The sequence below is a fragment of the Cinclus cinclus genome, chromosome 5 (assembly GCF_963662255.1).
Source record: "Cinclus cinclus chromosome 5, bCinCin1.1, whole genome shotgun sequence".
Lineage (NCBI taxonomy): Eukaryota > Metazoa > Chordata > Aves > Passeriformes > Cinclidae > Cinclus > Cinclus cinclus.
Window position 1 is genome coordinate 1303109 of NC_085050.1, and position 24265 is coordinate 1327373.

Here is a 24265-nt window from a genome sequence, read left to right on the forward strand (position 1 = left end):
TTAAGGAAGGATTTTCAGGAAGGCTTTCCAGGCAGGGGCTTTTATGGGATGGGGAGATTCAGGAAGGATTTTTGGGAAGGTTTTTCAGGCGGGTGCTTTTTTGGGATGAGGAGATTTTGGTGGGAGATTCAGGAAGGTGTTTCGAGAATGATTTTTGGGAAGGCTTTTCAGGAAGGATTTTTGGGATGGGCAGATTCAGGAAGGATTTTTGGGATGGGTAGATTCAGGAAGGCCCTTCGTGCAGGATTTTCGGGGAAGGCTGTTTCGGGAAGGGGTTTTGGGTAGGTTTTTTGGGAAGGTGTTTGGGGAGGATGCTTTGGAGAAGCGATTGGGGGCGAGCCCGGGGACAACCTGCGGGGAGGAGGAGGCGGGACGGGGAGGGGACAGGGAGGGGACGGGGAGGGGACAGTGCCACCTCCACCTGCCGCCTCCTGCAGTGCCCCCGATCGCCACCGGGTGGGGCCGTAGGGCCGGGAGAGAGGCGGGGGGGGCGCTCCGGATTCCCGGGATGCGCCAGACCCAGGAAGGGACCCTCGCTCCAGAGAGGGAGATCCCACCCTGAGGGGGACGGGCAGGGGAGTGATGAGGAGCCCCCCGCACCGGGATGAGCAGTGGTGGTGATGGGAATTCCCGTGGGATGTGATTTTTTTTTATTATTTTTTTTTTTTTCGGGTGGGGGGTGGTGGTGCTCAGGAGCGGGAGTATCCAAAGATGCGGGAATTGGGATCGCTGCTGCCGCACCGGGATGCTCCGGGGGTCTCCCGCCCCTCGGGGTGAGGGGAAAGGAGTGGGATCCAGCCTGGCATTCCCCTGGGGTCACCACAAAAAAAAATTTAAAAAAAACCCCAAACAAACAAACAAACAAAAAAACCCCAAGGGTGAGGGGCCACCCCCTGTTCCCGGCTCTCCCACCGGGATCAGACCGGACCCAGGCGGGGAGAGGCGAGGAGGGGGCGAAGGAGAAGGGGGGAACTCAAAGAACTTTTGTTTTTCCTGTAATCTGAAGCAAATGCTTGGCTAAAGCGGCTGCGAGAGGGCGGCCCCGGTACCTGCTGCCATCCTGAGGTGGAGGGGGAAAAAAATAGAAAGGGGAATTTTGAGGGGGGGGGTTGGAACCTTCTGGACAACGGGGACACCCCTGGAAAAAGCGGCCGCACCCAGCCTGGCCTGGGAAGCAGAGGGGAATGAGAACAGGGAAATGTCCTCTTGCCCCCCCCCCCAAAAAAAAAAAAATTAAAATAAAACAGAGGAAAACCTCAAAATGTGGTTGGGGGGGGGAGGGGCACTGGGGAAATCATTACGAGGTTAATTATCACCGGTAATTAGGGGAGGGTGTTTAGGATTAATGGAAGGGGGGAAATAATTGGGGGGGAGGGGGTCATTGCAAGGGGCCAAATCGTGGTGGGGGCAATTCCGTTATGGGGGAAATCAGGGAAATAATGGCAGGAGATCATCAAGGGGGAGGGAAATTATTCCCGGCAGGAAATTATGGAAGGGGAACATCAATATAGACAGGGAGAAATTTCTGGGGAGGGGAGAAATCAACGCTTGGGGGTGAATTAATGTGCCTGGGTTGGGGAGAGAGGGAATCACAGATGGGGGAAATAATTAGGGGATCAACTGGGGGGGAGGGTCATTAAAAAAGTGGGGAATTAATTGGGGGAATTCTTGTGGGGATTAAATTTTTGCCGGGGGGAAAATGGAAGTTACGAAGGGTTAAATGGGGGGGGGGGGGGGTAGGATCATTATGGGGGGAAATTTCAGGGATTCAGCATCGGGGGAAATGATTGAGGGTTAATTTTGGGGGGACCAGCCCAAGGGGGAGTCAGGGTTAAATATTGGGGGGGGTGTGGTGGGGGGTTAAATGATGGGGGGGGATTTTTTGCCAGGGAAAAATGATCGAGGGTTAAATATTGGGGGGACAATAAAGGATTAAATACTGGGGGGGGGAGGAAACCAAGAATTGAATATTGGGGGGACTCTGTTACAGGCGAAATGACCGAGGATTAAATCGTGGGGGGTTTGTGGTGAGGGGGGAAGGATCAAGGGGTTAAATAATGGGGCGGGGGGGGGGATTTTTGCCAGGAGAAAATGATGGAGAGTTAAATACTGGGGAGACAAATCAAGGATTAAATAACGGGGGCGTTGTGGCAACGGGGGAACGATTAGGGATTGAATATTGGGGGGCAAATCAAGGTTTAAATGATGGGGGGGGTGATTAAATAAAGGGGGAAACGATCACGAAATGAATATCGGGGGGACGATCTCGGATTGAATATGGGGGGTGACGGTCTCGGATTGAACATCGAGGTGATGATCACGGGTTGAATATGGGGGTGACGATCACGGAATGAACATCGGGGTGACGATCACGGAATGAACATCGGGGTGACGATCTCGGGTTGAATATCGGGGACCCCCTGGCCTGGGGGGGTCTCACTGAGGGGTGCGCAGTGGGAAATGCTCCCGGGGGCAGCTCCCGGTGCCCCCAGCCCCTCTCCGAAGCTGCAGCCGGGGGGCTCCGGCGGGGCTGAGCCGCGCTCGTCTCTCCGCAGGCCGGCGGCGGGGAAGGAGCAGCGGCGGCAGCGGCAGCAGCAGGAGGAGGAGGAGGAGGAGAGGAGGAGGAGAAAGAGGAGGATGAGGCCGAGCAGAGCGGCGTGACCGAGCCGCGGGCTCCTGGCCAGGGCTCGCACGCTCCAGCGCCGCGTCCCCCGGGCCGGCCCGGCCCCCCCGAGCCTCTGAAGTGCGGGTGGGGGCGCGGGGGGAGCAGCGGCGCTGGCGGCCGGCCCAGCCCCGGCTTCCCCGCCTCTATATAAACACACATTTGACTTTCTTTTGCCTCAAAGCGAACAGTGCAGAGGGGCTTTGCCCAGCAGCCCTGCCTCTTTTTTTTTTTTTTTCCCCTTCTTTTTTTTTTTTTTTTTTTTTTTTTTTTTTTTTTTTTTTTTTTTTTTTTCCTTTCTCTCTCTCTCTCTTCCTCCTCCTTACAGAAGTCTGGTGAAAAGTCTGGGGCTCCCAAATAAGCGGCGTGGCGAGAGATCTGTATTTATAGGGAGATATTTATATATATGTAGAGATAGAGGTATAAACCGAACCGGCTCGCTGCGTGTGTGTAGATACATATATACAGCTATTTAATTCTTCCATCTCTCCAGCTCGTGGCTGAATTATTTTAAGACTTTTTTTGGAACTTTTTCTTTTTAAAATCTCGCTCCTTTTTTTTTTTTAACCTTTTTCCCCCCTGTTTTTCCCCTTTTTCCCCCCTTCCTTCTGCTGTGTGTGGCTTTGCCTTGCGAGCGAGCGAGCATCTGCAGTTGGACTTTTTGGGGTCTTTTTCTTTTTTTTTTTTTTTTTCCGCCACTCCAGGCTTTTTATTTTTTATATTTCTTTGTCCTTTTTTTTTTTTTTTTTTTTTTTCTGCTCATTTTTACCTTCGCCTTTCCTCCCCTCCTCACCCACCTCCACCCCATATTTTTTGGGGGGGGAACCGCTTTTTCTTCCCCCCCCCTTCCCCGTCCCTTTTCCCCTCTCACTCTCTCTCCGTGCGCGCGTGGTGCTTTCCCTCCGTGTCACTCCGTCAAGTTTACCCCAAACAAACCCAAACTTCGCCGAGCAACCACAGCTTCTCTCCCTTATTTTTTTTTTTTTAATTTTTTCCCCCCTCTTTCCCCTCACTGTTCCCCCAACCTGTCAGCGCACAGGGGGGCGAACCGGGGCCCCCCCGAGCCCCAGGACCCCCCAAGCAGCGCCGAGCGGGCGCTCCTCACTCTCCCTCTCCCCGCGCGTGTTGTGTGGGTGCGAGCGTGGTGCCTGTCAAGGGGCTGTTTCTCTCCCCACCCTCCTCCTCCTCCCTTCTTTCCAAATATGCTTTTTGCAAGTTTTGATCTCGTCTCGGCACTGGCTACCCTCGCCGCGTGCTTGGTGTCACTGACTTTGCTGCTGGCCGTGTCCCAACAGCTGTGGCAGCTCCGCTGGGCTGCCACCCGCGACAAAACCTGCAAGCTACCAATCCCCAAAGGCTCCATGGGATTCCCTTTAATCGGAGAGACCTTCCACTGGCTCCTGCAGGTAAGGAGGATTCCCTGCTCTTCGCTGGGAGCTCGGTTGGGACCGCGCTTTTTTTTTTTTTGGGGGGGGGGGTGGGGGGGCTTTTTCTTTGTGGTTCTTTATTTTTTTTTCCTTATTGTTATTTTTTAGTTTGCTTCAGAGCTTTTTTTTTTTTTTCCTCCTCTCTTTATTTTTTTTTTTTCTCCCCACCGTTTTATTTTCCTTCCGATTGCATCATGCGGCTTCTCGGCGAGCTGGGGAGGGAGAGCCGGAGCCGGGGCAGCGGAGGAGGCTGCGGGAGAACCCAGGGAGCGCGGCCGGGCTGGGCTCGCCCCGCTCCGCTCTCCCCCGGTGGGGATCGCCCCTGTGCTGCCAACCCCCTTCTCCTCCTCCTCCTCCTCTCCTCAGCCTCAATTCTTGCCAAAAAACCTGAAATCCGTAGCGCCGGAGCCGCGGGCGGTGCGGCCCGGGTTGGATGCGGGGGCTCCGCCGCTCGATTTCCTCCCCCCCAGCCCCGAGCCGCGGCTCCGGTCCCGTCCCTTCCCCGCTCCCGGAGCTGCTCCCGGCCCGGCTCCCGAGGCGGGGGAAGCCCGCCGAGGTAATCGGGAGATTAACCCGGGATTAACCTCGCTAAACGCCCAACAGCGGCGGGCGGAGCGGGATCCCCCCGCACCGCGGGGCTGCCAAAAAAAAAAAAAAAAAAAAAATCGGGGGGAAAGGCGAAAAACCCGAGGTAGGAAGCGACCGAGGGGTGCCCGGCTCCGGGAGGAGCCGCCGGACGAGTTCAGGGCACCCCGGGACTCGCAGCATCCCGGGAGGGAACTCCCGAGGCGAAGCCGTGCCAGGGTTTCCCCTTCTCTCCTCCCAGCAGCAGACAGAAAAAAAAAATATATATATATAATAATCAAACGAGGATGCTCCCGCCCTTCTTTGCCGCAGCCGGCGGAGGGGCAGGACAGCCCGGTCCCGGTGGGGACAGCGGTGGCGTCCCCCGGTGTCCCCCCCCCCGCCCACCCCGTCACCGCCACCGCCACCGCCGGGGAAGCCCCGCCACGGCGGCCCCGCTCGGCTGCCCGCCCCCGGCGCCGAAGGGGTTAACGGCACGCTCTCAATAGGGCTTTATTTTTTAAAGAAATTTATCAGATTTTTACAGGGGGACCAGAAAAGGGTTCTCGCTTTTCCACAGGGCTCCGTCCAAACAGAGTCCAGGGCTAAAAATACAAAAATTTTGTATAAATTGGACTCCATTCGCAACTTGTGCCGCATAAAGGTGCTCTTTGTGCTGCCCTGGAAATGGTGTACAAATAACTCTTTATTAATGCCACAAAAAGGACTTTAATTATATTTACGCAGATCAAGAAACAGGGTCACCTGAACATCTGAACCTCACAACCGCGCTTTTGTTTCAAAATAAACACCCGCGCTCCCAGCCCGGCGGCGCGGCCGCGGCGCTCGCAGCGCCTCTCCCCGCTCGCCAGGTTTTTTTTATTTTATTTTTTTTTTGGGGGGGGGACTCCCCCGCTATTGCTGCGGCTCCGCCGACAAAAGCCCCTGGAGCATGTGGGAAAGTTATTAAAGTCCCTGAAATCTGGAGATTTACTTAGGCAAAGCGCTGCCTTTTTCGAGTAAAATCAGCCTGGGAGAGGAGGGAGGGGAGGGGGAAAATTTAAAAAAAAAAGGGGGGGGAAGAGACAAAAAGCGAAGCGGGGAGGAAAGGGGGAGGGTGTGAAGAAGAAGGGGGGAATGAGGAAAAAAATAGGAATATGTTTAAAAGTGACAGGCGAGGTAAAATGAGAAGTAAAAGGGAGGAGGAGGAAGGGGTGAGGAAGGCACCGACCCCCGCCGGGCTGCGGGAAGGGCGTGCGTGCGAGCTGGACAGGGAGTAGAATTTTTTGGGCAAAACCCAAAATCCTTCCCCAAATTCCCCACCCTCTTTATTCCGCGCGGAGAGGGGGATGCGGGAGTAACACACCCCCATCCCCCCCCCCAAAAAAAAAAAACCAAAAAACCCAAACATCCCCCAACACTCCCCCCCCACACACACACACACCCCTCTCTCCTTGGTACCCCTGCAGGGCTCCTGCTTCCAATCCTCCCGGCGGGAGAAGTACGGGAACGTGTTCAAGACGCACTTGCTGGGGCGGCCGCTGGTGCGGGTGACGGGAGCGGAGAACGTGCGCAAGATTTTGATGGGTGAGCACCACCTGGTGAGCACCGAGTGGCCCCGGAGCACTCGGATGCTGCTGGGCCCCAACACCGTGGCCAACTCCATCGGCGACATCCACCGACACAAGAGGAAGGTCGGTGTCACTTCTTTTCCCCCGCCCCGCCTCTCCCCCCCCCCCCCCCCTTTTTAATCTTTTTTTTTTTTTCCCTTCTCCTTTTAATTTCATTTTATTCGCTTTTGTTATCTTTCTTTCTTTCTTCCCGCTTTTTCTCGCCACCCCGCCCGTGGTGAACGCCGCGCTGATCCCTTGAGGAATTTCAAGGTGGATGGGGCGGGGTGGGGTGGAGTGGGGTAAGGGGAGGGGGACGCGTGTGTCACCCCGAGTCCCCGTCCCCCCCCTCCTGTGATGGAGACACGCGTGGCAGGGGCAGGGAGGGCTCTGGAAAGGGCAAAATCCCCAGGGATTGTGACACCCCCTCCCACCAGACTGCAGGGACACGTCCCAGGGGTTTTTCTTGGAGGGGGTGGTCTGGTGGTGCTGAGAATTTCTTTGGATTTCAGGGAATTTGGGATGTGAGGGGCTTCTGGGCTGAAAGGGTGGTTGGGATGGGGGGTGCTGAGAGAGGGTGTTGTGTCACCCCGAGGTGACACCGCCCTTAGAACCTCCAGATCAGCCCGGTTTTGGGGTGCTGAGCCCTTTTTGTGTCACCCCGAGGTGTCACCCCCAGATCAGAGCCCTATTTTGGGGGTGCTGAGCCCCTTTTTGTGTCACCCTTTTGTGTCACCCCCAGATCAGAGCCCTGGTTTTGGGGGTGCTGAGCCCCAGCAGAGGTGGGGACTGTCCCCATGTCCCCCCTGCTGCAGGGCAGTGGTGGCGTGGCTGTCACACCCCATCCTCCACGGCTGGGGCTCTTTCCCAGCTGGATTTGGGCTGGGAATTATTTGGGATGAAGTGAGGGGGAACACACCAGGCCATCCCCATCCCTGGCCCGAGGCCAGGTCCCTGCTCCAGCAACGTTTCCTTTTTTTGGAGGCTGTAAAATCCCTTCCAAACCTCCAAAAAATCCCTTCCCTCTTTTCTCCCTGGGGAGACGACGCAAAAACAAACAGCACATGACACCCATTAGTCACAATTTTTCGGAGTGACACCACAAAAAATCTGTGTCTGTCCCTGCCCCAAACCAGGACCAGCTCAGTCCCTCCAATTTTGGGGTTCTTCCTTCAAAAGGGAGATATTTTTCCAACCAAGGGCAACGGTGATGGGGCTGCCTCCATCCAGGAGGAGAATTGGTGGCAGGAGAGGTGCGGGGATTTGGGAATGAGGAGTTTTCCTCAGCAGCAGCTTTGGCTTCCGTTTATTCCCTATCCAGGGCGGTTTATTCCCAATCCAGGGGGAGTTAATTCCTAATCCAGGGAGGGTTCATTCCCTATCCAGGGAGGATTTAGCAGGATCAGGCCGAAATCTGAAGGTGCCTCCATGCCCATTCCCTGCTCCCTTCACTCTCCGGAACCTCTGGATTATTTTTTGCTCATCTAATGTGGCCTTTGCTTGCACCAGCCTGGATAAAACCACGGAATTTTGGCCTCGGGAATTGGGCTGTGGGGTCATGGAGAAGGGAGGCCTGACCTCTGTGGGATCCTGCTGGGGTTGGGATTGGCACTGCCAGCAGAGGTTTCCTCTCTTCTCCACGGCTCTTCCCCTTCTCACTCCCGGGTTTTTCCTGCTGGGGAAAAAATATAAAAATAATAATAATAATTAAAATTAAAAAAAATGGCCAACCCTAAACTCTGAAACCCAAAGCTTCTGGAATGTTCTGAGTCCTCAAGGTCTCTGCGGCCGTGCCCCTCAAAACCCTTTTGGTATCCTGATTAGGCGCTGGATGTTAGGAAGGAATTGTTCCCTGGGAGGGTGGGGAGGGGCTGGGATGGAATTCCCAGGAGCAGTTGTGGAGGCCCCTGAATCCCTGGGAGTGTCCAAGGCCAGGCTTTGGATTTGGAGCATCCAGGGACAGTGGGAGCTGTGACAGGGAGGGGAGCTGATGACCTTCAAGGTCCCTTCCAACTCCAGCCGTTCCATCATTCCGTGATTTTTGGCATCACTTGTAATTCCAAGCCGGCTAGGGTCCTAAATCCGAATTAATTCCTAAACCCCAATTAACTTCTAAATCCTAATTCCTGCTTTAGGGGTGGCCACAAGCCTCCCGAGCTCAGGTATTCCAGCAAAACCCTGTCCCACGATGACCCCGGCTCTTTCTCCCACAAACTCTTTTCCCGGGATCTGGGATACTCCGGGAGTTAATTCTTTTTTAAACTTTCCCTTTTATCGGGTCCAGGTTGAATCCAGAGGGCTCAGCTCTGGAATTCAGGAATTTTAGCCCGATTTCTTCACCCCCATCTCCTGCTAATCGCTGCTTTTGGGAGCCGAGCACCTCCCACCTCACCCATCCTTGGGATTTAGGGAATTCTCCCTAAAAACCCATCCCCCCGGAGCCTGCCTCTAACGGGGTGAAAATCGATCATTCCCGCTCTTATCAAGATTCCGAGGATCAGATTAAAGCTTTTCCCATCAGGTGCGGCCTCCACCTTTTGTTATTTCCACTTTCAACTCTCCCCACCCTGAAACTCAGCTCTCAGGAGAAAGGATTTGGACCTAGGAGGAGCTTAAATCTTAAACCCGAGTTCTCCTCTTGGCCTCAGGGAACCAAGGAAAGAACTTGGAAGTGGCAGAATTTCCCACGGAATCCCCAGATTTCCGCAGTGAAGGGTGCTGCTCTTGGGAGATTCATGAGAAGATTTCGAGTAGTTGGAAGCTCCGTGGAGAGAGGATTTCCTGGGAAATCATTTTGGCGGGTGATGATCCAGCTGAACGCATCGTGGGGTTTTCTGATGCTCAGTGACCTCTCAGATTCTGGGGTTTCCTTCACCTCCGAGCTCAGGCCTTCACTTGTTCCTTTTCAATTCCCTGATCTCTCCAGAAATTGAGGTGGAATTCCTCACCTGGAGCAGGATTTTGGCTAAAATGAGGAAAAGCGGAGCGCGGAACCCACGTCTGCTGCCCTCCCAACCATTCGGGATCATCTCCACCTCTTGCCCGTGGCCATAAATCCCCCTCACCTTCCCCAAACCTCACGGAGCTGCATTTATTTCCAGCAGTTCCTCTTCCAGCATTCCCTGGCAGGCGATCTGTGCTCTCCAGATTGTCACTGGCATGTGGAGATGAGCTCCAAACCCAACATGTTCTTGCAGGAAGGTTCTGGGATCTTGCCAGGGATCAGCTGCTCGCTGGAGCTTTCCAAGGAATTTTAGCTCCTCGGTGGAACTCCAGCATCGGGGAATTGCAGCTGGATCCACTGGAGGATGCTTGGATGGGGTCAGAGATAACTGGGATGGTTTAGATGTTGGAGCACTTCTCTCTTCCCTGTTTCCTTGTCCCAGCTGTTTTTTGGGATTTTTATGGATTTGTTATCCTGTTCCATACAAAGTATCCAGAAGTATTGATCCTAGTGATGGTGTTGGTAAAGGGTTCTGGGATGCAGGAGCAGCTCTGGAGGAGCCCAGTCCCAACCCTATGGAAGCACTCTGCTTTTTCCCATCCTGAATTTATCACATTTCCCCTCCAGGAGCCTGTCAGAATTGCTATAAATCAGAGAAAACCTCCCTGTTTTGGGAAATGCACTCTCCAGTTGCAGAGAGGGAATCCCAGGAGGTGGAATCAGCCTGAAGCAGGGATGTGGGGCAGGATGGAAGGCTGGAACGGGGAATTCCTGCTGCAGGGAATGCCTGCATTGCAGATGTCACTGGCACTGAAAATTCCTATAAACTGAGGGAAACCTCCCCGTTTTGGGAAGTGAACTCAGCGGTCATAGGGAGGGTTTGGAGTCAGCCTGGAGCAGGGATGTGGGGCAGGATGATGAGAACAGGGAAAATTCCTGCATCATGGAATGGCTTCATTACCCATGTCCCTGGCTTTGGCTCCGGCCTGGACAGAGCTGGGTGATCCGAGCAGTTTAAAAGGAACAATTAAAAGCAGCTCCCAACTCCTCTCCCACTTTTCTGGGATATTTATCCCAGCCAGGTTCCTCCTGCTGCTGGATCACGGAGTTTGTGTTGATGTTGGAGAAGGATCTGGGCCACCCCGGCCGGAGCCCGAGCTCCACAGCAGAATTTTTGCTTGGAATCACCTCCAGGTTCCTCACAGGAGTCACCCCAGTGGATAAGCAGGATCTTCGCTCCTGGTTATTGCTGGCAGATCCCTGTCCCTGCCCACCCTGTGACAGATTAATGTCATCCCTGGGGATTGGAGCTCCTGCTGGAACTCCCTGGGAAAGGTTGGTGGGATCATTCCAGCTCCTGCCCCATGTCCTGGTGGTCTCCCCATCCTGCTCTTGTTTTGGCCACCCACCGTTGCCACCTCTGCCATTCCCTGCCCTGCCCTGGCTTTCCCTCCATCCTCGTCCCGTCTGATGCCATCTTGTCCTTGTGGACCTCTTCAATTCCCATTCCCACTCCCAGATTTTGGGAGCATTGATTGCGGGGTAAAAGGAGCCGTAATGAGGGCAAAACAAACCTGATCTGAGGGATCCTACAGTCTCTGCTTTTATGGGATGCAATTCCAGTGGGAAGCTGGAATTCAGCACTCCTGTGCCTGCAAGGGATCCTGGTGGAGAAGGAAATGGGAATTGGAAATGACCAGGACACGGCCTTTAGGGTTTAGGTCAAATCTAAGCAGCACGCAGGGCCAGGAAGGAGATTCCCAGTTTAGGATCGACATGGGAAAGGTGGGATCAGACTTTCCTTGGGATCATCCGGCTCTGCAGTGGAGCACTGGACTCATGTTCTGGAGCAGCCATCCCAAAATAGGCACAAAAAAAAAAAAAAAAAAAAAAAAAAAAAGAAAGAAAAGCGCAAAGATGGAATAAAATAAAAGCAATCCATGGGATTGCTGGGGGGACTTCCAGAGACTCCAGGAGGGAGCAGGGAGTGGAGCGGAGGAACGGCCCTGGTTTGTCTCAGCTTTGTCCAAAGCTCCATCGCTCATTAACACACCACAATTAATGCTCTGCCTCCGAGGCACACAAGTGTTGAGCTCATTAGCACCGAGTGGAAAGGTCCGAGGCTTTCATATCGTTTTCGAGGGGATTAAGAACACAAAAGGGGCCATAAATTTACAGCCAAATATAAACCAGCTGCTGTGGGCTCGGCTGGGGGGGCAGGGAAGCATCGGGATCGGGACTGGGATGGGGGAGAGAGCTGGAGGAGGAAGGAGGGATGGGAGGTGGCAGCAAAGGATCTTTTCCTACAAAAAACCTGGAGTGAGAATGTTATTTTTTTTTTAAGAGTTTTTAGGATTTTTTTTTTTTTTTCGTGTCTATCCAACCCTCCCAGCCCTATTCTGTGTGCCTGTGGTGGAAAAAATCCCATCCCAATCCATCGGAGCCAGCTCCCGAAATTCTATCAAAAAGGCTGAATTCTAGCTGCCATCAGCTCCAGCCCCTTCTCCATGCCCTGGAAGTTTTAATCCATGGGCAAAAACCTCTGGAGCCAGGAAAATCTTCCATGGATGGAGGATGGCTCCTGCTCCAGCTCCAGAGGAAGAATTCCAGGGCTGGGTTGGATCCTTGACTTTAGACCAAGCACTGCTGTCATCTCCAGGGGTGTAAATCCAGAGAAACTCCAAGGGATTTTTAAAAAGAAAGCCAAATGGAGGAGGTCCTGGCTAAAACACAAATTTGGGGAGATTTCACTGCACCTTCCACCCCAAAATTCCCCACGAACTCCAAGCCTGCTGTGCTGGAGGAGCAGGACTGTGGCTAAGGGATACCCTGGGAGCTGAGTTTCCCCAAAACTGGATTTTTTTCTACCTTCCTGTGCCACCCAGGGTGGGAGTTTTTGGGTGTCCTGGGAGGCACGGAGAAGGGGAAGCCCCTCCTTGGGCAGTAATGTTCTGAGCTGCGTGGAACTTCCAGAGGGCTGAGGAGCGAATCTCAGGGATGTGAGGGACCAGGAGCAAGTAAAATCCCTGGATTTGGGGTGTTAGGGAGTCAAGATCCTTCCTTCCTTCTTCCTCCCTCCCTCCCTCCCTCCCTCTTCAGTAGAGATTTGTATCCCACTTATCCCTCTGGTGCTAACGGAGCTCTCCATCGCTTCCCAGGTGGAATTTTTTTCCCATGAAATCTCTCTCAGCTGCTGGTTCTCCAGCTTTCTTCTCCTCCTAGGGTGGCGTTAAGTTGGGATCACCTTGTGGGCTCATCTCAGCCCTTGTCACCTCCTCCCTGGAGGGGCTTTAACCCTCACCTGCTCTGCAGGAGCTCCTCAGGTTTTTGCTCATCCCACAGACGCCTTGCAATCCTCAGGATTTCCTTGGGGGTATCCCTTTCCCAAGCTTTTCCCCCTTATTCCTTCCAGGACACCGTGCATGCTCTGGAAGAGGTTTTTATTCCTTTGGGATGAAGTGGCTGCACCAAGGATTGGGAATTTCACACTCATCCCCTCCTGAGTGTGGCCATCTCTTGCTCTGCTCTGTTTCTGGTTTCTGGAATTCTTGGCAGGACCAAGGACTGGTTTCTTTTTACATCTGGCTTTGTCTCTAGGAGAGTCCCGGCTTTGGGTTACTTAAATCCATAGGGATCCTTCCCTTTTGCCCTCTCTCTGTGCTCCAGGAAAATGCATCAGGTCAGTAAAAACTGGGATTTTTCTCCTGATATTTCACTTCCAGTGGTTCCCTGGGAAAGTTGTTCTCCTCCTCCTTATCTCCAGGGAAACTCATCTCCACACCCCAGACCGTGATCCATCACAGTCAGGATCACCCATCCCAGGGGTCAGAATTAGATGATTCTAATCCAAACCATTCCATGATTCCCTGAGGAATGAGCCCAGTGCGATCTGTGGGATTCTCCTTCCCCACAGCTCCAGCCAAAGGCTCCATGCACAGGGATCCCAGCGGGATCCTGGCTGTCTGATCCCATCTTCCCAATCCCTTCTCTTTGGACACAGCACCCATTTCTTTGCCGTGACATCTATGGATGCGGAATCGTTCTCCCTCCTTGAGGAGCGTTAAGGTGAATTTTGTTCTTTTCATCCATAAATAATTTGGGAGCGGACACTTGGAGCAGCATTCCAAAGCCCATGAATCCTAGTGCCTTTTGGTGTCCCCATAAATCTGGCTGAGAAGTTGAAATTTCTCAATGGAATTTTGCTGGGGATGGAATTTTTGGGAGACTGAGGCAGTTTTGCAGAGGGGGCACTGAGGGCAGGTCCTGCTTGGTCCTGGCTCTCCCCACAGCCCCTTTAACCTCTCGGCCTTTGGGATCGGAAGCAAGTCCTTAAAAGGTTTGGGATGGAAAGCAAAACCTTAAAGGGTTTGGGATCAAAAGCAAAACCTTAAAGGATTTGGGATTGAAGCAAGACCTTAAACGATTTGGGACTGAAGCAAGGCCTTAAAGGATTTGGGATTGAAAGCAAAGCCTTGGAGGATTTGGGATTGAAAGTCTCCCATGCCATGTGAGGGATTTGTAGGAGAGATTCTTGAACATGGAAGTTTTTGAATTGTGGGGAAATGCAGACCTTGGGCTTAATTTTATTCTGAACTTGACTGGAAATGCTGGAGTTTCTCATAATCCCTTTTTTTTTTCTTTAACATGGAAAAATCAAGGTGTAGGGACAGCCCTCCGAGGTGCATCATGACATGGCCCAAGGATCCAAAATGATCCTTCCATTTCATCCAGCAGATCTTTTTTGAGAATCATTCAAGTTCCAGTGCAAGTGCCATTGGCAAAGGTACGTCATTCCTTTTAGCCTGGAGGCTCCAGTTCCTGTTCCCAGACTCCGTTGAAGGCTGGAGCATTCACAAGAGCCTGGATTCCTCCAGGATGGAGCCTTCCCTGTGCTCCCTTTTCCAGAGGAAAAAAAAAAAAAAGGGAGAAAAGGAATCAGTTCTTAGCTGTATGCAATGGCCAAGCTTTTTATAAACAGACATCAGAGTGTCCGGGCAGGAGCGGGATTTTTTTTGAGTTTTCTCTCCTTTTGTGGTGCCTTTCCAACTTTTTTTTTTGCTGTGTTTTCCCTTTGTTCACGCTCCCAGCACCAGGACGGCCTCTTGCCCACGAACCACTTCCAAAAATATCCCGGTTTTTGAGCCCACTGGAGCACAGGAATGGGCTCTGGGGAAGGGCAGCCATCCAGGATAATGTGGTGAAGGGACAGGGCTGGGACAAACACAGCCTGGCCTTTGGAAATGTGGGAAGAATTAGGAGGAATCCAGGTTGAGATGTTGCTTTGGATGCTTCCCGACGTATCCCGTCGGCCAAACCTCTGGCAGGTGCCAAATTGGTTCCTTAAAACATTTCCAGGCTCATCCCGCCTCACTTTGTTCAGGCCAGCGGCTCTAGGCTGGACGGGATGCAGGTGGTTGATCCCAGTATTTCAGTTTTCCTCCTGGAGGGGAGGAACGGAAATCTCCGTTCCCTCTTTTGTGAGGATGTGCCAGGTGGGAGCGAGGGGCCTGCAAATCATGGATGGCAAAAGGCAGGGATCTCTGTTTGGATTGGAAAGGATAAATCCATGGAAAACACAGTCTCCCACACTCCAACCATGCACAGAATCACTGTTGGAGCTCACAGAATTCCCTGAAATTCCCTCTCCTTGGCCATGGTTTAAGGATGGGACTTGGGGGCACTTTGCTGCCACATGGAGCTGAGGCACTAGGAAGACATTTTCTACCTTTGGAAAGCCATAAATCCTTAAATATCCTTTTTCCATGCAAGGCAGAGTGGGAAGGCTCCAGCCAGGGTCCCTGGGTGTTGGGGTCTCTGTCAGTGTGAGTGTGTGGTGGAAATGAACGCCCCTGGATGGAGCAAATTCCCAGATTTGGCTCTTTTAGGATATATCCCAACCTGGAAAAACTGGAGGCTCTTTCCAGCATCCCCAAAAAGTCCTGGCAGTGCTGTGAACCCTTGTGGCTGGGTGCCACCACAGCCGGGCTGCGGCGTCTCGGGGTTAACAAAGCTGAGCTTAGAGATAATTTTGCCTCTTGGCAGCTGTGGAACAACTTTTTTATCTTGCCCTGATTCTCCTCGGCTTTGCCTGGATTCGCTCCTGGAGCAGCCGAGCCGCTCGGCTCGACTTCACTAGAGGGCGCAGGAATTTTAGGCTAGGAACGCGCCGGGGTTCGTCGGAGAAAGTTGGCTGCCTTCTCCTCCTTTTTAATCAACTGGAAAGATGCAGGGTTGAACTGGAGGTGACTGGAAGGGGATCCAGACTTGTGTCTGGCCGGGGAAGGATCTGCTGACATGTGGGATTAGGCGGTGCGAGCGCGGCGGTGGCGGCCGGGACGGAGCAGCGCGGCCGGGGCTTGGGACGTGGTTGGGAGCTCCAGGGAGCAGCCAGCTGGAGGAGCTTCCTGGCACGAGGAGAGCTCCCAAAATTGCAGAGAAAGGAGAGGGAAAAAAAAAAAACCTCACCCCCTCCGCCCCCAGCGTTTAATGCTTGTCAGGCTGGGCAGGTTTGTGTTGATCCCACAGGGGTTTGGTTTTCTCTTCCAAAGGATCCCCCCGTCATTTCCTATCAATCCTTAGGATTTCTCTCTTTCTTTTTGGGAGCCTGGCTTGATCCAGAGGTGTGGATCCAGCCCCCCCACACCATGGCAGCTGTTTTGGGACCAGAGGTACATCTGGGACTGTATTGTGTCCTTTCTTCAGGGATCAGGGGTCCCCAGGTGCTTCTCCTGTGGGAAGGACAATGCCAGGAGGCCCCAAAGGCCACCTCCATTGGGATGATGGCTCCAAGCAGAGATGTAGACCCGGTGCTCGTAAAGCAGAGGTTGTCCCCTCATTGGCCCTGCTTCCATCTGGGGAAACTGAGGCATGGGAAGTGTTCTGGGACATTGACTGGGAGCCTCTGTCCTTATGCCAAGCTCCTCAGCATGGGTGAAGGGCAGGTGAGAGCTGGATGGGGACGCAGCAGTGTCCCTTCACCGGCCCCGCCCAGGTGGTTTTGTCCCATCCCTGAGGAAGAGCTCATGGATCCTGGCTCTGCATCAAACCCTGGGGTCCTGCTCTTGGACAAAGGAACTGTCCCTTCCCACCTTTCCATTTTCCTTCTTACCTTCCCCATTTCCTTCCCATTTTCCCCAATCCCATCCCACTTGCACCATTCCTTCCCCACTCCCTTCCCATTTTCCCTACGCCCTTTCCACCTTTCCCATTCCCTTCCCACCTTCCCCACGCAGCCGAGGATCTCGTCTTTTCCCCCTCCAGCTTTTCCTGCTCGAACAGATGCTTTTTCCAGCAGAAAACACCTGAGAGTCGCTGCCTTTCCAGGCTCCAGAGCAGCTCGGGATGCGGGCGGGAGGCGGCCGCCGCCGGCCCGTCCCGTGCCCTCGCCGTGCTCTCACTCCCTGCTGTTCATTCATTCATTCATTGATCCCTCCTCTCATTCATTCATTCATGCCTCAGCTACGTACGGCCATCCGGCCATGGCTCCCTGTCCCCCAGGCTGATCTGCTTGGATTCTCTTCCTTATCCATCCTCTCATCCCGGAATTCCCACGGGGAGCTCTGCGCCGGGCCTGCCGTGCGCTGAGTTTTACTCGGGGCTCAACCCGGGGCATTGAGGAGCCTCCGGAGCCTCCTGCCCCGAGCTGTGAGGGGACAGAGGTGTTTTTTCACCAAACAAACTCCTAGGGAACGCCGGGGCATTAGCAATGAGGGGTCGCAGCCAGGAAAATATTACCTTTCCCTTGGAGTGCTGACTGCAGAGGAAATTCTCACATTTACAGCTCCGGCGAGCCCGGCGCTCATGGAAAAGAGGGGGCGGCTTTGATTTCGCTCCTCTCGGTAGGTTTGATAACTTGGCAGCCCCCCCACCTCGCCTCCATTCCCACCGGGAAGCGGCCACCGGTGGAGGCTCTGGCGCGCAGCTCCCTCCTTGGAATCCTGGTTTAATTGGATTTTCCTGGAGGCCTGCGGTGCGTGTGCGTCCTGCCCCGTGCGTGTGTGTAGGTTAATAAAAAATAAACAAACAGCACTTTCCCCCCTTTTCTTGGGGAGGGATGCGGCGGGAATGCCGAATGAAAGCGCTGCTGTGCCGGGAAGGGACATTCCTGGCATTGCTGAGCTCCTCGAGTGGGCCCGGGACCAAATTGGAGGAAAAAAATTGGAGTAAGGAGCCGTTAGCGTGGGGGACCTGGGGAGGCCCAGTCCTGCTCACTGTTTACTCGCAGAGCTTAAATTAACGCTGGCTGCTGACATCAGGAATTTTTTTTCCTGGTTTCCCAAGGAAATGAGCCGAGGGCGATCGCGGCCTCTGCGTACGTGCAGAGGCTCTTCCCCGCTTGAACCCCTGTCGGAGTTCAGCCAGATTCCACAGAGATCCTAAAGGCTCCAAAATAATTATTTTGCTTCATTTTGCATCAGTGAAAAGAAAAAAAAAAAAAGAAGAAAAACAAAAAGGTGGTGGAGAGGTGGGAGGAATTGTTGGTACGTCTCATTGGGAGAGTTGCATTTTCCCGTTGTGTTTGTCTGTGCTGGACACTGGAGAATCCCTGCAGAAAACATGCATTAGTGACACCCAGACCATGGGATGAACAGAACTGGGATCCTTTGGGCACGGAAAGCTGCCTCTGTCCCTCCCGAGGCACGTGGGATGAAGGAATCCCTGGCTTGCTCTGTTATTCCCCGTCACTTGTGGAAATCTCAGCAGGAGCCGGTGTTTTCTGGCAGCTTTATTAGGAGCTGGTGGCTCTGGATGAAGAGTTTGGAATGGTGACAAATCCTTGTGATGACCTTGGTGAAGGCCAAGTGCATTGGGGCCGTGTAGAAACCTCTCCTTGTTGCTTCCTGGAGGTTTTCTCCAAGACTTTCAGTCATGAGGCTCTGGAGAGTGGGAATCTTGGGAGGAGCTGGTGTTTCTGGCAGCTTTTCTAGGAGCTGGTGGCTCTGGATGAAGAGTTTGGAATGATGACAACTCTCTGTGATGACCTTGGCGAAGGCCAAGTGCATTGGGGCCGTTAGAAATTTTTTTTTTTTTTTTGCTGTTTCCTGTAGGTTTTCTCCAAGATTTTCAGCCATGAGGCTCTGGAGAGTTACCTCCCCAAGATCCAGCTGGTGATCAAGGACACCCTCCGGGCCTGGAGCAGCAACCCCGAGTCCATCAACGTGTACCACGAGACGCAGAAGCTCACGTTCCGCATGGCCATCCGCGTCCTGCTGGGATTCCGCATCCCGGACGAGGAGCTCGGCCGCCTCTTCGAGGTCTATCAGCAGTTTGTGGAGAACGTCTTCTCCCTGCCCGTGGATCTGCCCTTCAGTGGCTACAGGAGGGTGAGGTTTCAGTTGAGTTCTCTGCCCCGATAGCACCAGCTAATTAACGGGCACGGTGATTAATCCGCGCCTTTCCCGGTTCTCGGTGGGGTTTCTCATCCTCTGACCTCAAGGAGTCCACTTTGAGCCACAGTTGCTGGTTTAGTAGAGAAGACAGAGGAAAAGCCGTCCCTTGGTGATTGGAGTGGTTTGATAACAAAAAATAGTCAGGACTTGCCCAGATTTAATTAATATTTTTCCTCATTTGGCAATTCTCCTGTATTTTTTTAGTTCGTGGGATCCTTCTCCTACTAATTCCCTCCTGTCCTCAGAGTGAAACAGGTCCTTGTAATTCCAAGAACTAAAACAGATCCTTGTAAGTCCCAAAACTAAAACAGGTCCTTCTAATTCCTGGGGCATTGCAGGTTTTTTGTCTTGTTTGTTTTTTGTTTTTTTTTAATCAACAATGCAAAATGAAAACATAACAAAAAACAGACATAAAATCATATTTGTTTTTCCCATGGGGAATTTTGATAACAGAAATATGGGGGGATCAAAATTTGTTTTTATGATATCCCTGCAAATCTTTTTTTATTGCTGTTTGCCCACGGGAATTATTGCATCCCCTCGGAGTCCGGAATCATTCCCAGCAGCAGGTTAGCCCCAAGCAGCTGCACTCCCATAGGAATTGCTTTACTGGGACCAGGTGATCAAATTGCTCGGGAAGGGGATTCTTTGGGATGAATGGGCTTTCCTTTGAGAGACAATTTTCCCAGGGATTTTCATACATCCCAGGAGGAGCCGGGGGGCTGTGAAGTGGTGCCGGACAGGGGCTCCCAGCCCAGACCCATCATTTACACCTAGGTGTTGATTACTCCTCCTGTGATCTCCCCCACTCCGGCTTTACTCCTCCCGCCCAGGGGACACCTTCAACATCCTCACACCCCTCTTTGAGCCTCTGCTTTTATGGCTTGGACCTGTCCCAAGCACATCTGCAGGTCCTGGGATGGGCAAGGTGCTGCTGGTGGTGTGGTCTGAGTGCTTCCTGCTCCACAGGGAATCCGAGCCCGGGAGACATTGCAGAAGGGGCTGGAAAAAGCCATCCAGGAGAAGCTGCAGAACACGCAGGGCAAGGACTACGCTGATGCCCTGGACATCCTGATAGAGAGTGGGAAGGAGCACGGCAAGGAGCTGACCATGCAGGAGCTGAAGGTAAAGCTCTTCCCCAGGGCCGCCTTGTGATTGTTCTTGTTCTGCTCAGGGCAGGGCCTTCCCCAAGGGAAAAGTGTGGGATGCTCCAAAGAGGGATTTCTGGGGCAGGCCTGAGGTGAGCAACGAGAGCAGGGTGACCACAATGTGTTGGTAGATCCTGGTATGGTGGATCCAAACTGGTTGCTTTATTTATTTGTTGGTTGTGCCCAGCCCTTTCTGCAAAGCAATCCATGGAATCATTCGGCTTGGGAAAGGCCTCCAAGATCGTCAAGTCCAACCTCCATCCCCACTAAACCACAGCACAAATTTCCACATCTGCTCAGTTTCTGAACGTTTTCAGGGATGGTGGCTCCATCCCTATCCCAGGCAGCCTCTTCCAATGTTTGACCCTTCTTCCAGGAAGGAAATTTTTCCTGATATCCAACACAAATCACCCCGGTCACAACAGAACCCTTGATCAGCTGCATCCCTTGACCCTTCCACTTTTCCTGGTGGCTTCTTTGAAGGGCACAGGAGCCCCTCAGCAGGATCTTATCTGCAGCTAGGTCCTGGCTTGCCAGGAGCCACCTCCAGTGTTTTTTGTCTGATTCTCAGAGGTTCTGTGTGAAGCTCCTTGTGCTGACTGTCCAAGGAGTGATCTTCCAGTTCAACATGACCAAGCTGTGGCTCCCCTATTCCTGGAAGTGTCCAAGACCATTAACAATGGACACAAACTCTGCCCAGGTTTCCGTCATCCATCCTGGTGGGTGGGATATCACCCAGGAGAATCCATCTCTCTTTGTAGGCCACATTTCATTTTTCCTTCCCTCTCCCAGCTTTGTGACGTGATCCTTCCTCAGATCACTTGGATCTTAAATCTCTGGAGCAGCTGTTTTGGGGGAGAAGCTGTGGCTGCTCCATCCCTTGGAAAGCCCAAGGCCAGGTTGGACAGAACGTGGAGAAACCTGGGATAGCGGGAGGAGTTCCTGGTGTTGAAACAGGGCAATCTTCAAGTTCTATCCATCCCAAAACCACTCCAACAATTCTAAGGCCAGGCTGGAAAGCTTTTGAGGAGAACACCCCACGACACCTTGATGTGCTGAGGTTGGTGGCCCCTCTGTCCCACCCCTGTGCCTCACCCTGGCTCTTCTCCTGCCCCCCACCCAGGATGGCACCCTGGAGCTGATCTTCGCCGCCTACGCCACCACGGCCAGCGCCAGCACCTCCCTGATCATGCAGCTCCTCAAACACCCGCGGGTGCTGGAAAGGCTGCGGGAGGAGCTGCGGAGCAAAGGGATCCTCCACAACGGCTGCATCTGCGAGGGCTCCCTGCGCCTGGACAACATCAACGGCCTCCAGTACCTTGACTGCGTCATCAAGGAGGTTCTGCGGCTCTTCACCCCCATCTCCGGGGGGTACCGGACCGTGCTGCAGACCTTCGAGCTGGATGTGAGTACTGCTGAGCTCTTGAGCTGCCCAAAACTGCCCAGCTCACTTGAGCCTGGCTTAGAGGAGACCTCCGAGGGGATAAACAAAGTCCTGCCTATTTAAGTTTCTCCCCCAGGTAACCAGTGACAGGACAAAGGGACGCAAGGCCTTAAGCTGCACCAGGAGCAGTTTAGGCTGGATATTAGGGGAGAAATTCTTTCCCAGAAAAGAGTGGTTGGGTGTTGGAACGGGGTGCCCAGTGAGATGGTGGAGGCACCATCCCTGCAGGGGTTGAAGCCTGGACTAAACCAGGCTTAAAACCACTCACTGCCACAGTTTGGTGGATGAGGTGGTGTTAGCTCACAGCTTGGACTTGGTGATCGCAAAGGCTTTTCCAGCCTAATTAATTGTGTGATTCTGGCCATGGGATTTGCTCCAGACGCAGCAGTGATGGGATGTGGAGCAAGGGATGCGCCAGAGCAGACGGGTGTGATGCTTCAAAACCCAGCTCGTGACAATGACGCCAAATTCTGAGCTGGGGTGTGACAGGGGAAAGGTTTACGGCAAAGGGCATCTCCAGGCTGACGGATGACAGGCAGATTAGTCACCACCATGGCTGGAATTTCCTCCCAGCAAAACAAAATCTCGGGAGCTGCCTTGTCACTGTAAATCCTCCTAATGCAGTGGTTTGAGTCAAAGACCTTTTAAAATGCTCAGGGGATGATAAATCCACCCCATTTCTCATCGCACGGGCCCCGACGTGGGTGTTGGGTGTGTGGTGCTGACAGGCAGCGGGGTGTGGGATGCTCTGGGATCCCTCTGGGATGCTCTGGGAAGGGCTGGCTGATGTGTGCAGCATGGCACAGGAGAAGCTGCTTTCCCTGCTCGGCACCACAGGATTCCTGGTAGGCAGCTCCTGCCAGCGACCACAAAGCCAGTAAATGGATGGATCATCCCACGGATCCTTGGGATAGAGGGAGGGGAAAAAGCCAGGAGTCACATCTGTTCGCACTGGGTTGTCTGGTTTTCCTTTAAATCTGCATCACGCTTGAGGCATAATCCCAAAAGAAATGGGAATAAACAAGGAAAACAGTGAGGGTGGTGCAGACTGGCACAAATTGCCCAGGGATTGTGGATGCAACATCCCTGGAAGTGTCCAAGGTTGTACAGGGCTTGGAGCACCCTGGGGTAGTGGGAGGTGTCCCTGCCTGTGGGAGAGGGGTGGGACAGGATGAGTTTAGGGTCCCTCCCAACCCAAACCATTCCATGTTTCCACGGGAAAAAAAATTCCTTTATCTCGTCCCCCTCCTCTCCCTCTCTAGCAGGATTGACCCACTCTGCTCTTCTCTCCACCCCTTCCCACCTCCCCACAGGGTTTCCAAATCCCCAAGGGCTGGAGCGTGATGTACAGCATCCGGGACACCCACGACACCGCTCCCGTCTTCAAGGACGTGGATGTCTTTGATCCCGACCGCTTCGGGCAGGGCCGGAGCGAAGACAAGGATGGCAGGTTCCACTACCTCCCCTTCGGAGGAGGTGTACGGACCTGTCTGGGGAAGCACCTGGCCAAGCTTTTCCTCAAGGCTCTGGCCATCGAGCTGGCCAGCACCAGCCGCTTCGAGCTCGCCACCAGGACTTTCCCCAAAATCACCCTGGTGCCCGTGGTCCACCCGGTTGACGGACTCAAGGTCAAGTTCTTCGGACTGGATTCCAACCAGAACGAGATCCTGACGGGCACAGACGCCATGCTGGGAGCCACCGTGTAAAGCCCGCACCGGGGGCACCAGGGATGGGCGGCCGGGGGATGCAGGGGTGGGGTGGGGGCGAGGGGATGGACAGGAGGGGAGGAGAGAGGGATGAGGAGCTTCTCCACGGTGCTCACCTCCGGATCAGGACTGCTTTTCCAGCAGGGAAGCTGCCGGAAGTGTTTTGTTCTTCCCGCGGGACATGGAGAAGGTCGGGGCGTCGTCGGCTTTGTCGTGTTTCTTTGGGAAGGAGGAGGATCCACAAAAGCCGAGTCAAGCTGGGATGGCTGACCATACACAGTATCTAAATATTATAAATATATATATATAAATATCTATAAAACACTTCTGCTGCCAGGAGGAGAAGGCCCGACTGCGGGAAAGGCTTGGGAATCAGCTGAGGATCTGAGGTCTGGTGTCCCGGGGCAGCTCTGGGGTGACCTCTGACCTTTTTTTTTAACAGTGTTAAATTAGCTGGTGATAACAGTGTTTTTATGTTTTTTGAGGTGGGTCTTTTTTTTTTGGGGGGGGGGTGTTGTTTTGGTTTATTTTTTTTTTTTCATTTGTTTGGTTGTGTTGTTTGTTCCGGGGCATTGGAGCCTTTCCTTGGCCAGGGGAAGACAACACTGCCCATTCCCAGGCCCTCTCCCGCTGGTGCCGGGGCAGGCTGGGGAGGAGGAGGAATTGTTTTGCTTCCCAAAAAACCCCTCCTGTGGTGTCTTGCCCTGGCCTGAGCCACTCCCGGAACCATGGGAGAGGCAGATTTGCGTTTTCCAAGATGTCCTGGCGCTCTGGGGAGGGGGATCCCCTTTTTTTATCTCTCATTGAGTTTCCTGCTGCTGCTACCCGGCCTGTGAGCGCTCCCTCCACTGCAGCCCTTCGCCAGCCCTGGGCAAAGGCACCTGACTTTGGGGACATTTTGGCGCCTTTGCTGTCCCCTCAAGGTGCTGGCACCAGCCCCCGAGCCCCAGCACGGCTCTGGGGGCACCGGGGCTGCTCCTGCCAGAGACATTTGCATTAAAGGTGATCTCTCACATTAAGGCAATGCACGCATTTGTTTGTCTTGTGTTTGGGTTTTTTTTTTTTGGCAATGGGAGAGCTCAGCAGGAAGGAAGGGGCTCGGTGTCAGCTGCCACCCCGCATCCCAGAAGAATTCCAGAGCCTCTCCAGCACAACCAGCAGCCACCAAGAGGTATCTTGCCTTCCATTTGCCAGGGGGGGATTGGTTTTTTTTTGTTTTTTTTTGTTTTTTTTTTTTGTTTTGTTTTTTTTTTTTTTTTTTTTTTTTTGCATGCAGGAGGCTTCTGGGTTGAGTTGGAGATTTGTGGGGCTGTGTCAGGATGGTGTGGAACAAAAGCTCCTGAGCACCTGGGCAGGTGTTGGGTTCAAACC

At 53.4% G+C, this 24265-nt stretch overlaps 1 protein-coding gene across 2 annotated transcripts; it reads left to right on the forward strand.

The window, feature by feature from the left end:
* Positions 1 to 2431: 2431 nt before the first annotated feature.
* LOC134044152 (cytochrome P450 26B1) lies at positions 2432 to 22894 on the forward strand. 2 transcript variants are annotated; one of them, XM_062493243.1, is made up of 6 exons: positions 2432 to 4068; positions 6123 to 6347; positions 18255 to 18530; positions 19566 to 19721; positions 20868 to 21149; positions 22502 to 22894. In XM_062493243.1, exons 1-6 carry the CDS (start codon positions 3865 to 3867, stop codon positions 22892 to 22894), a joined length of 1536 nt encoding a protein of 511 aa, XP_062349227.1. In that variant the 5' UTR covers positions 2432 to 3864. The 2 variants fall into 2 exon arrangements, with proteins under 2 accessions (XP_062349227.1, XP_062349228.1); XM_062493244.1 differs by lacking the exon at positions 6123 to 6347.
* Positions 22895 to 24265: the final 1371 nt, after the last annotated feature.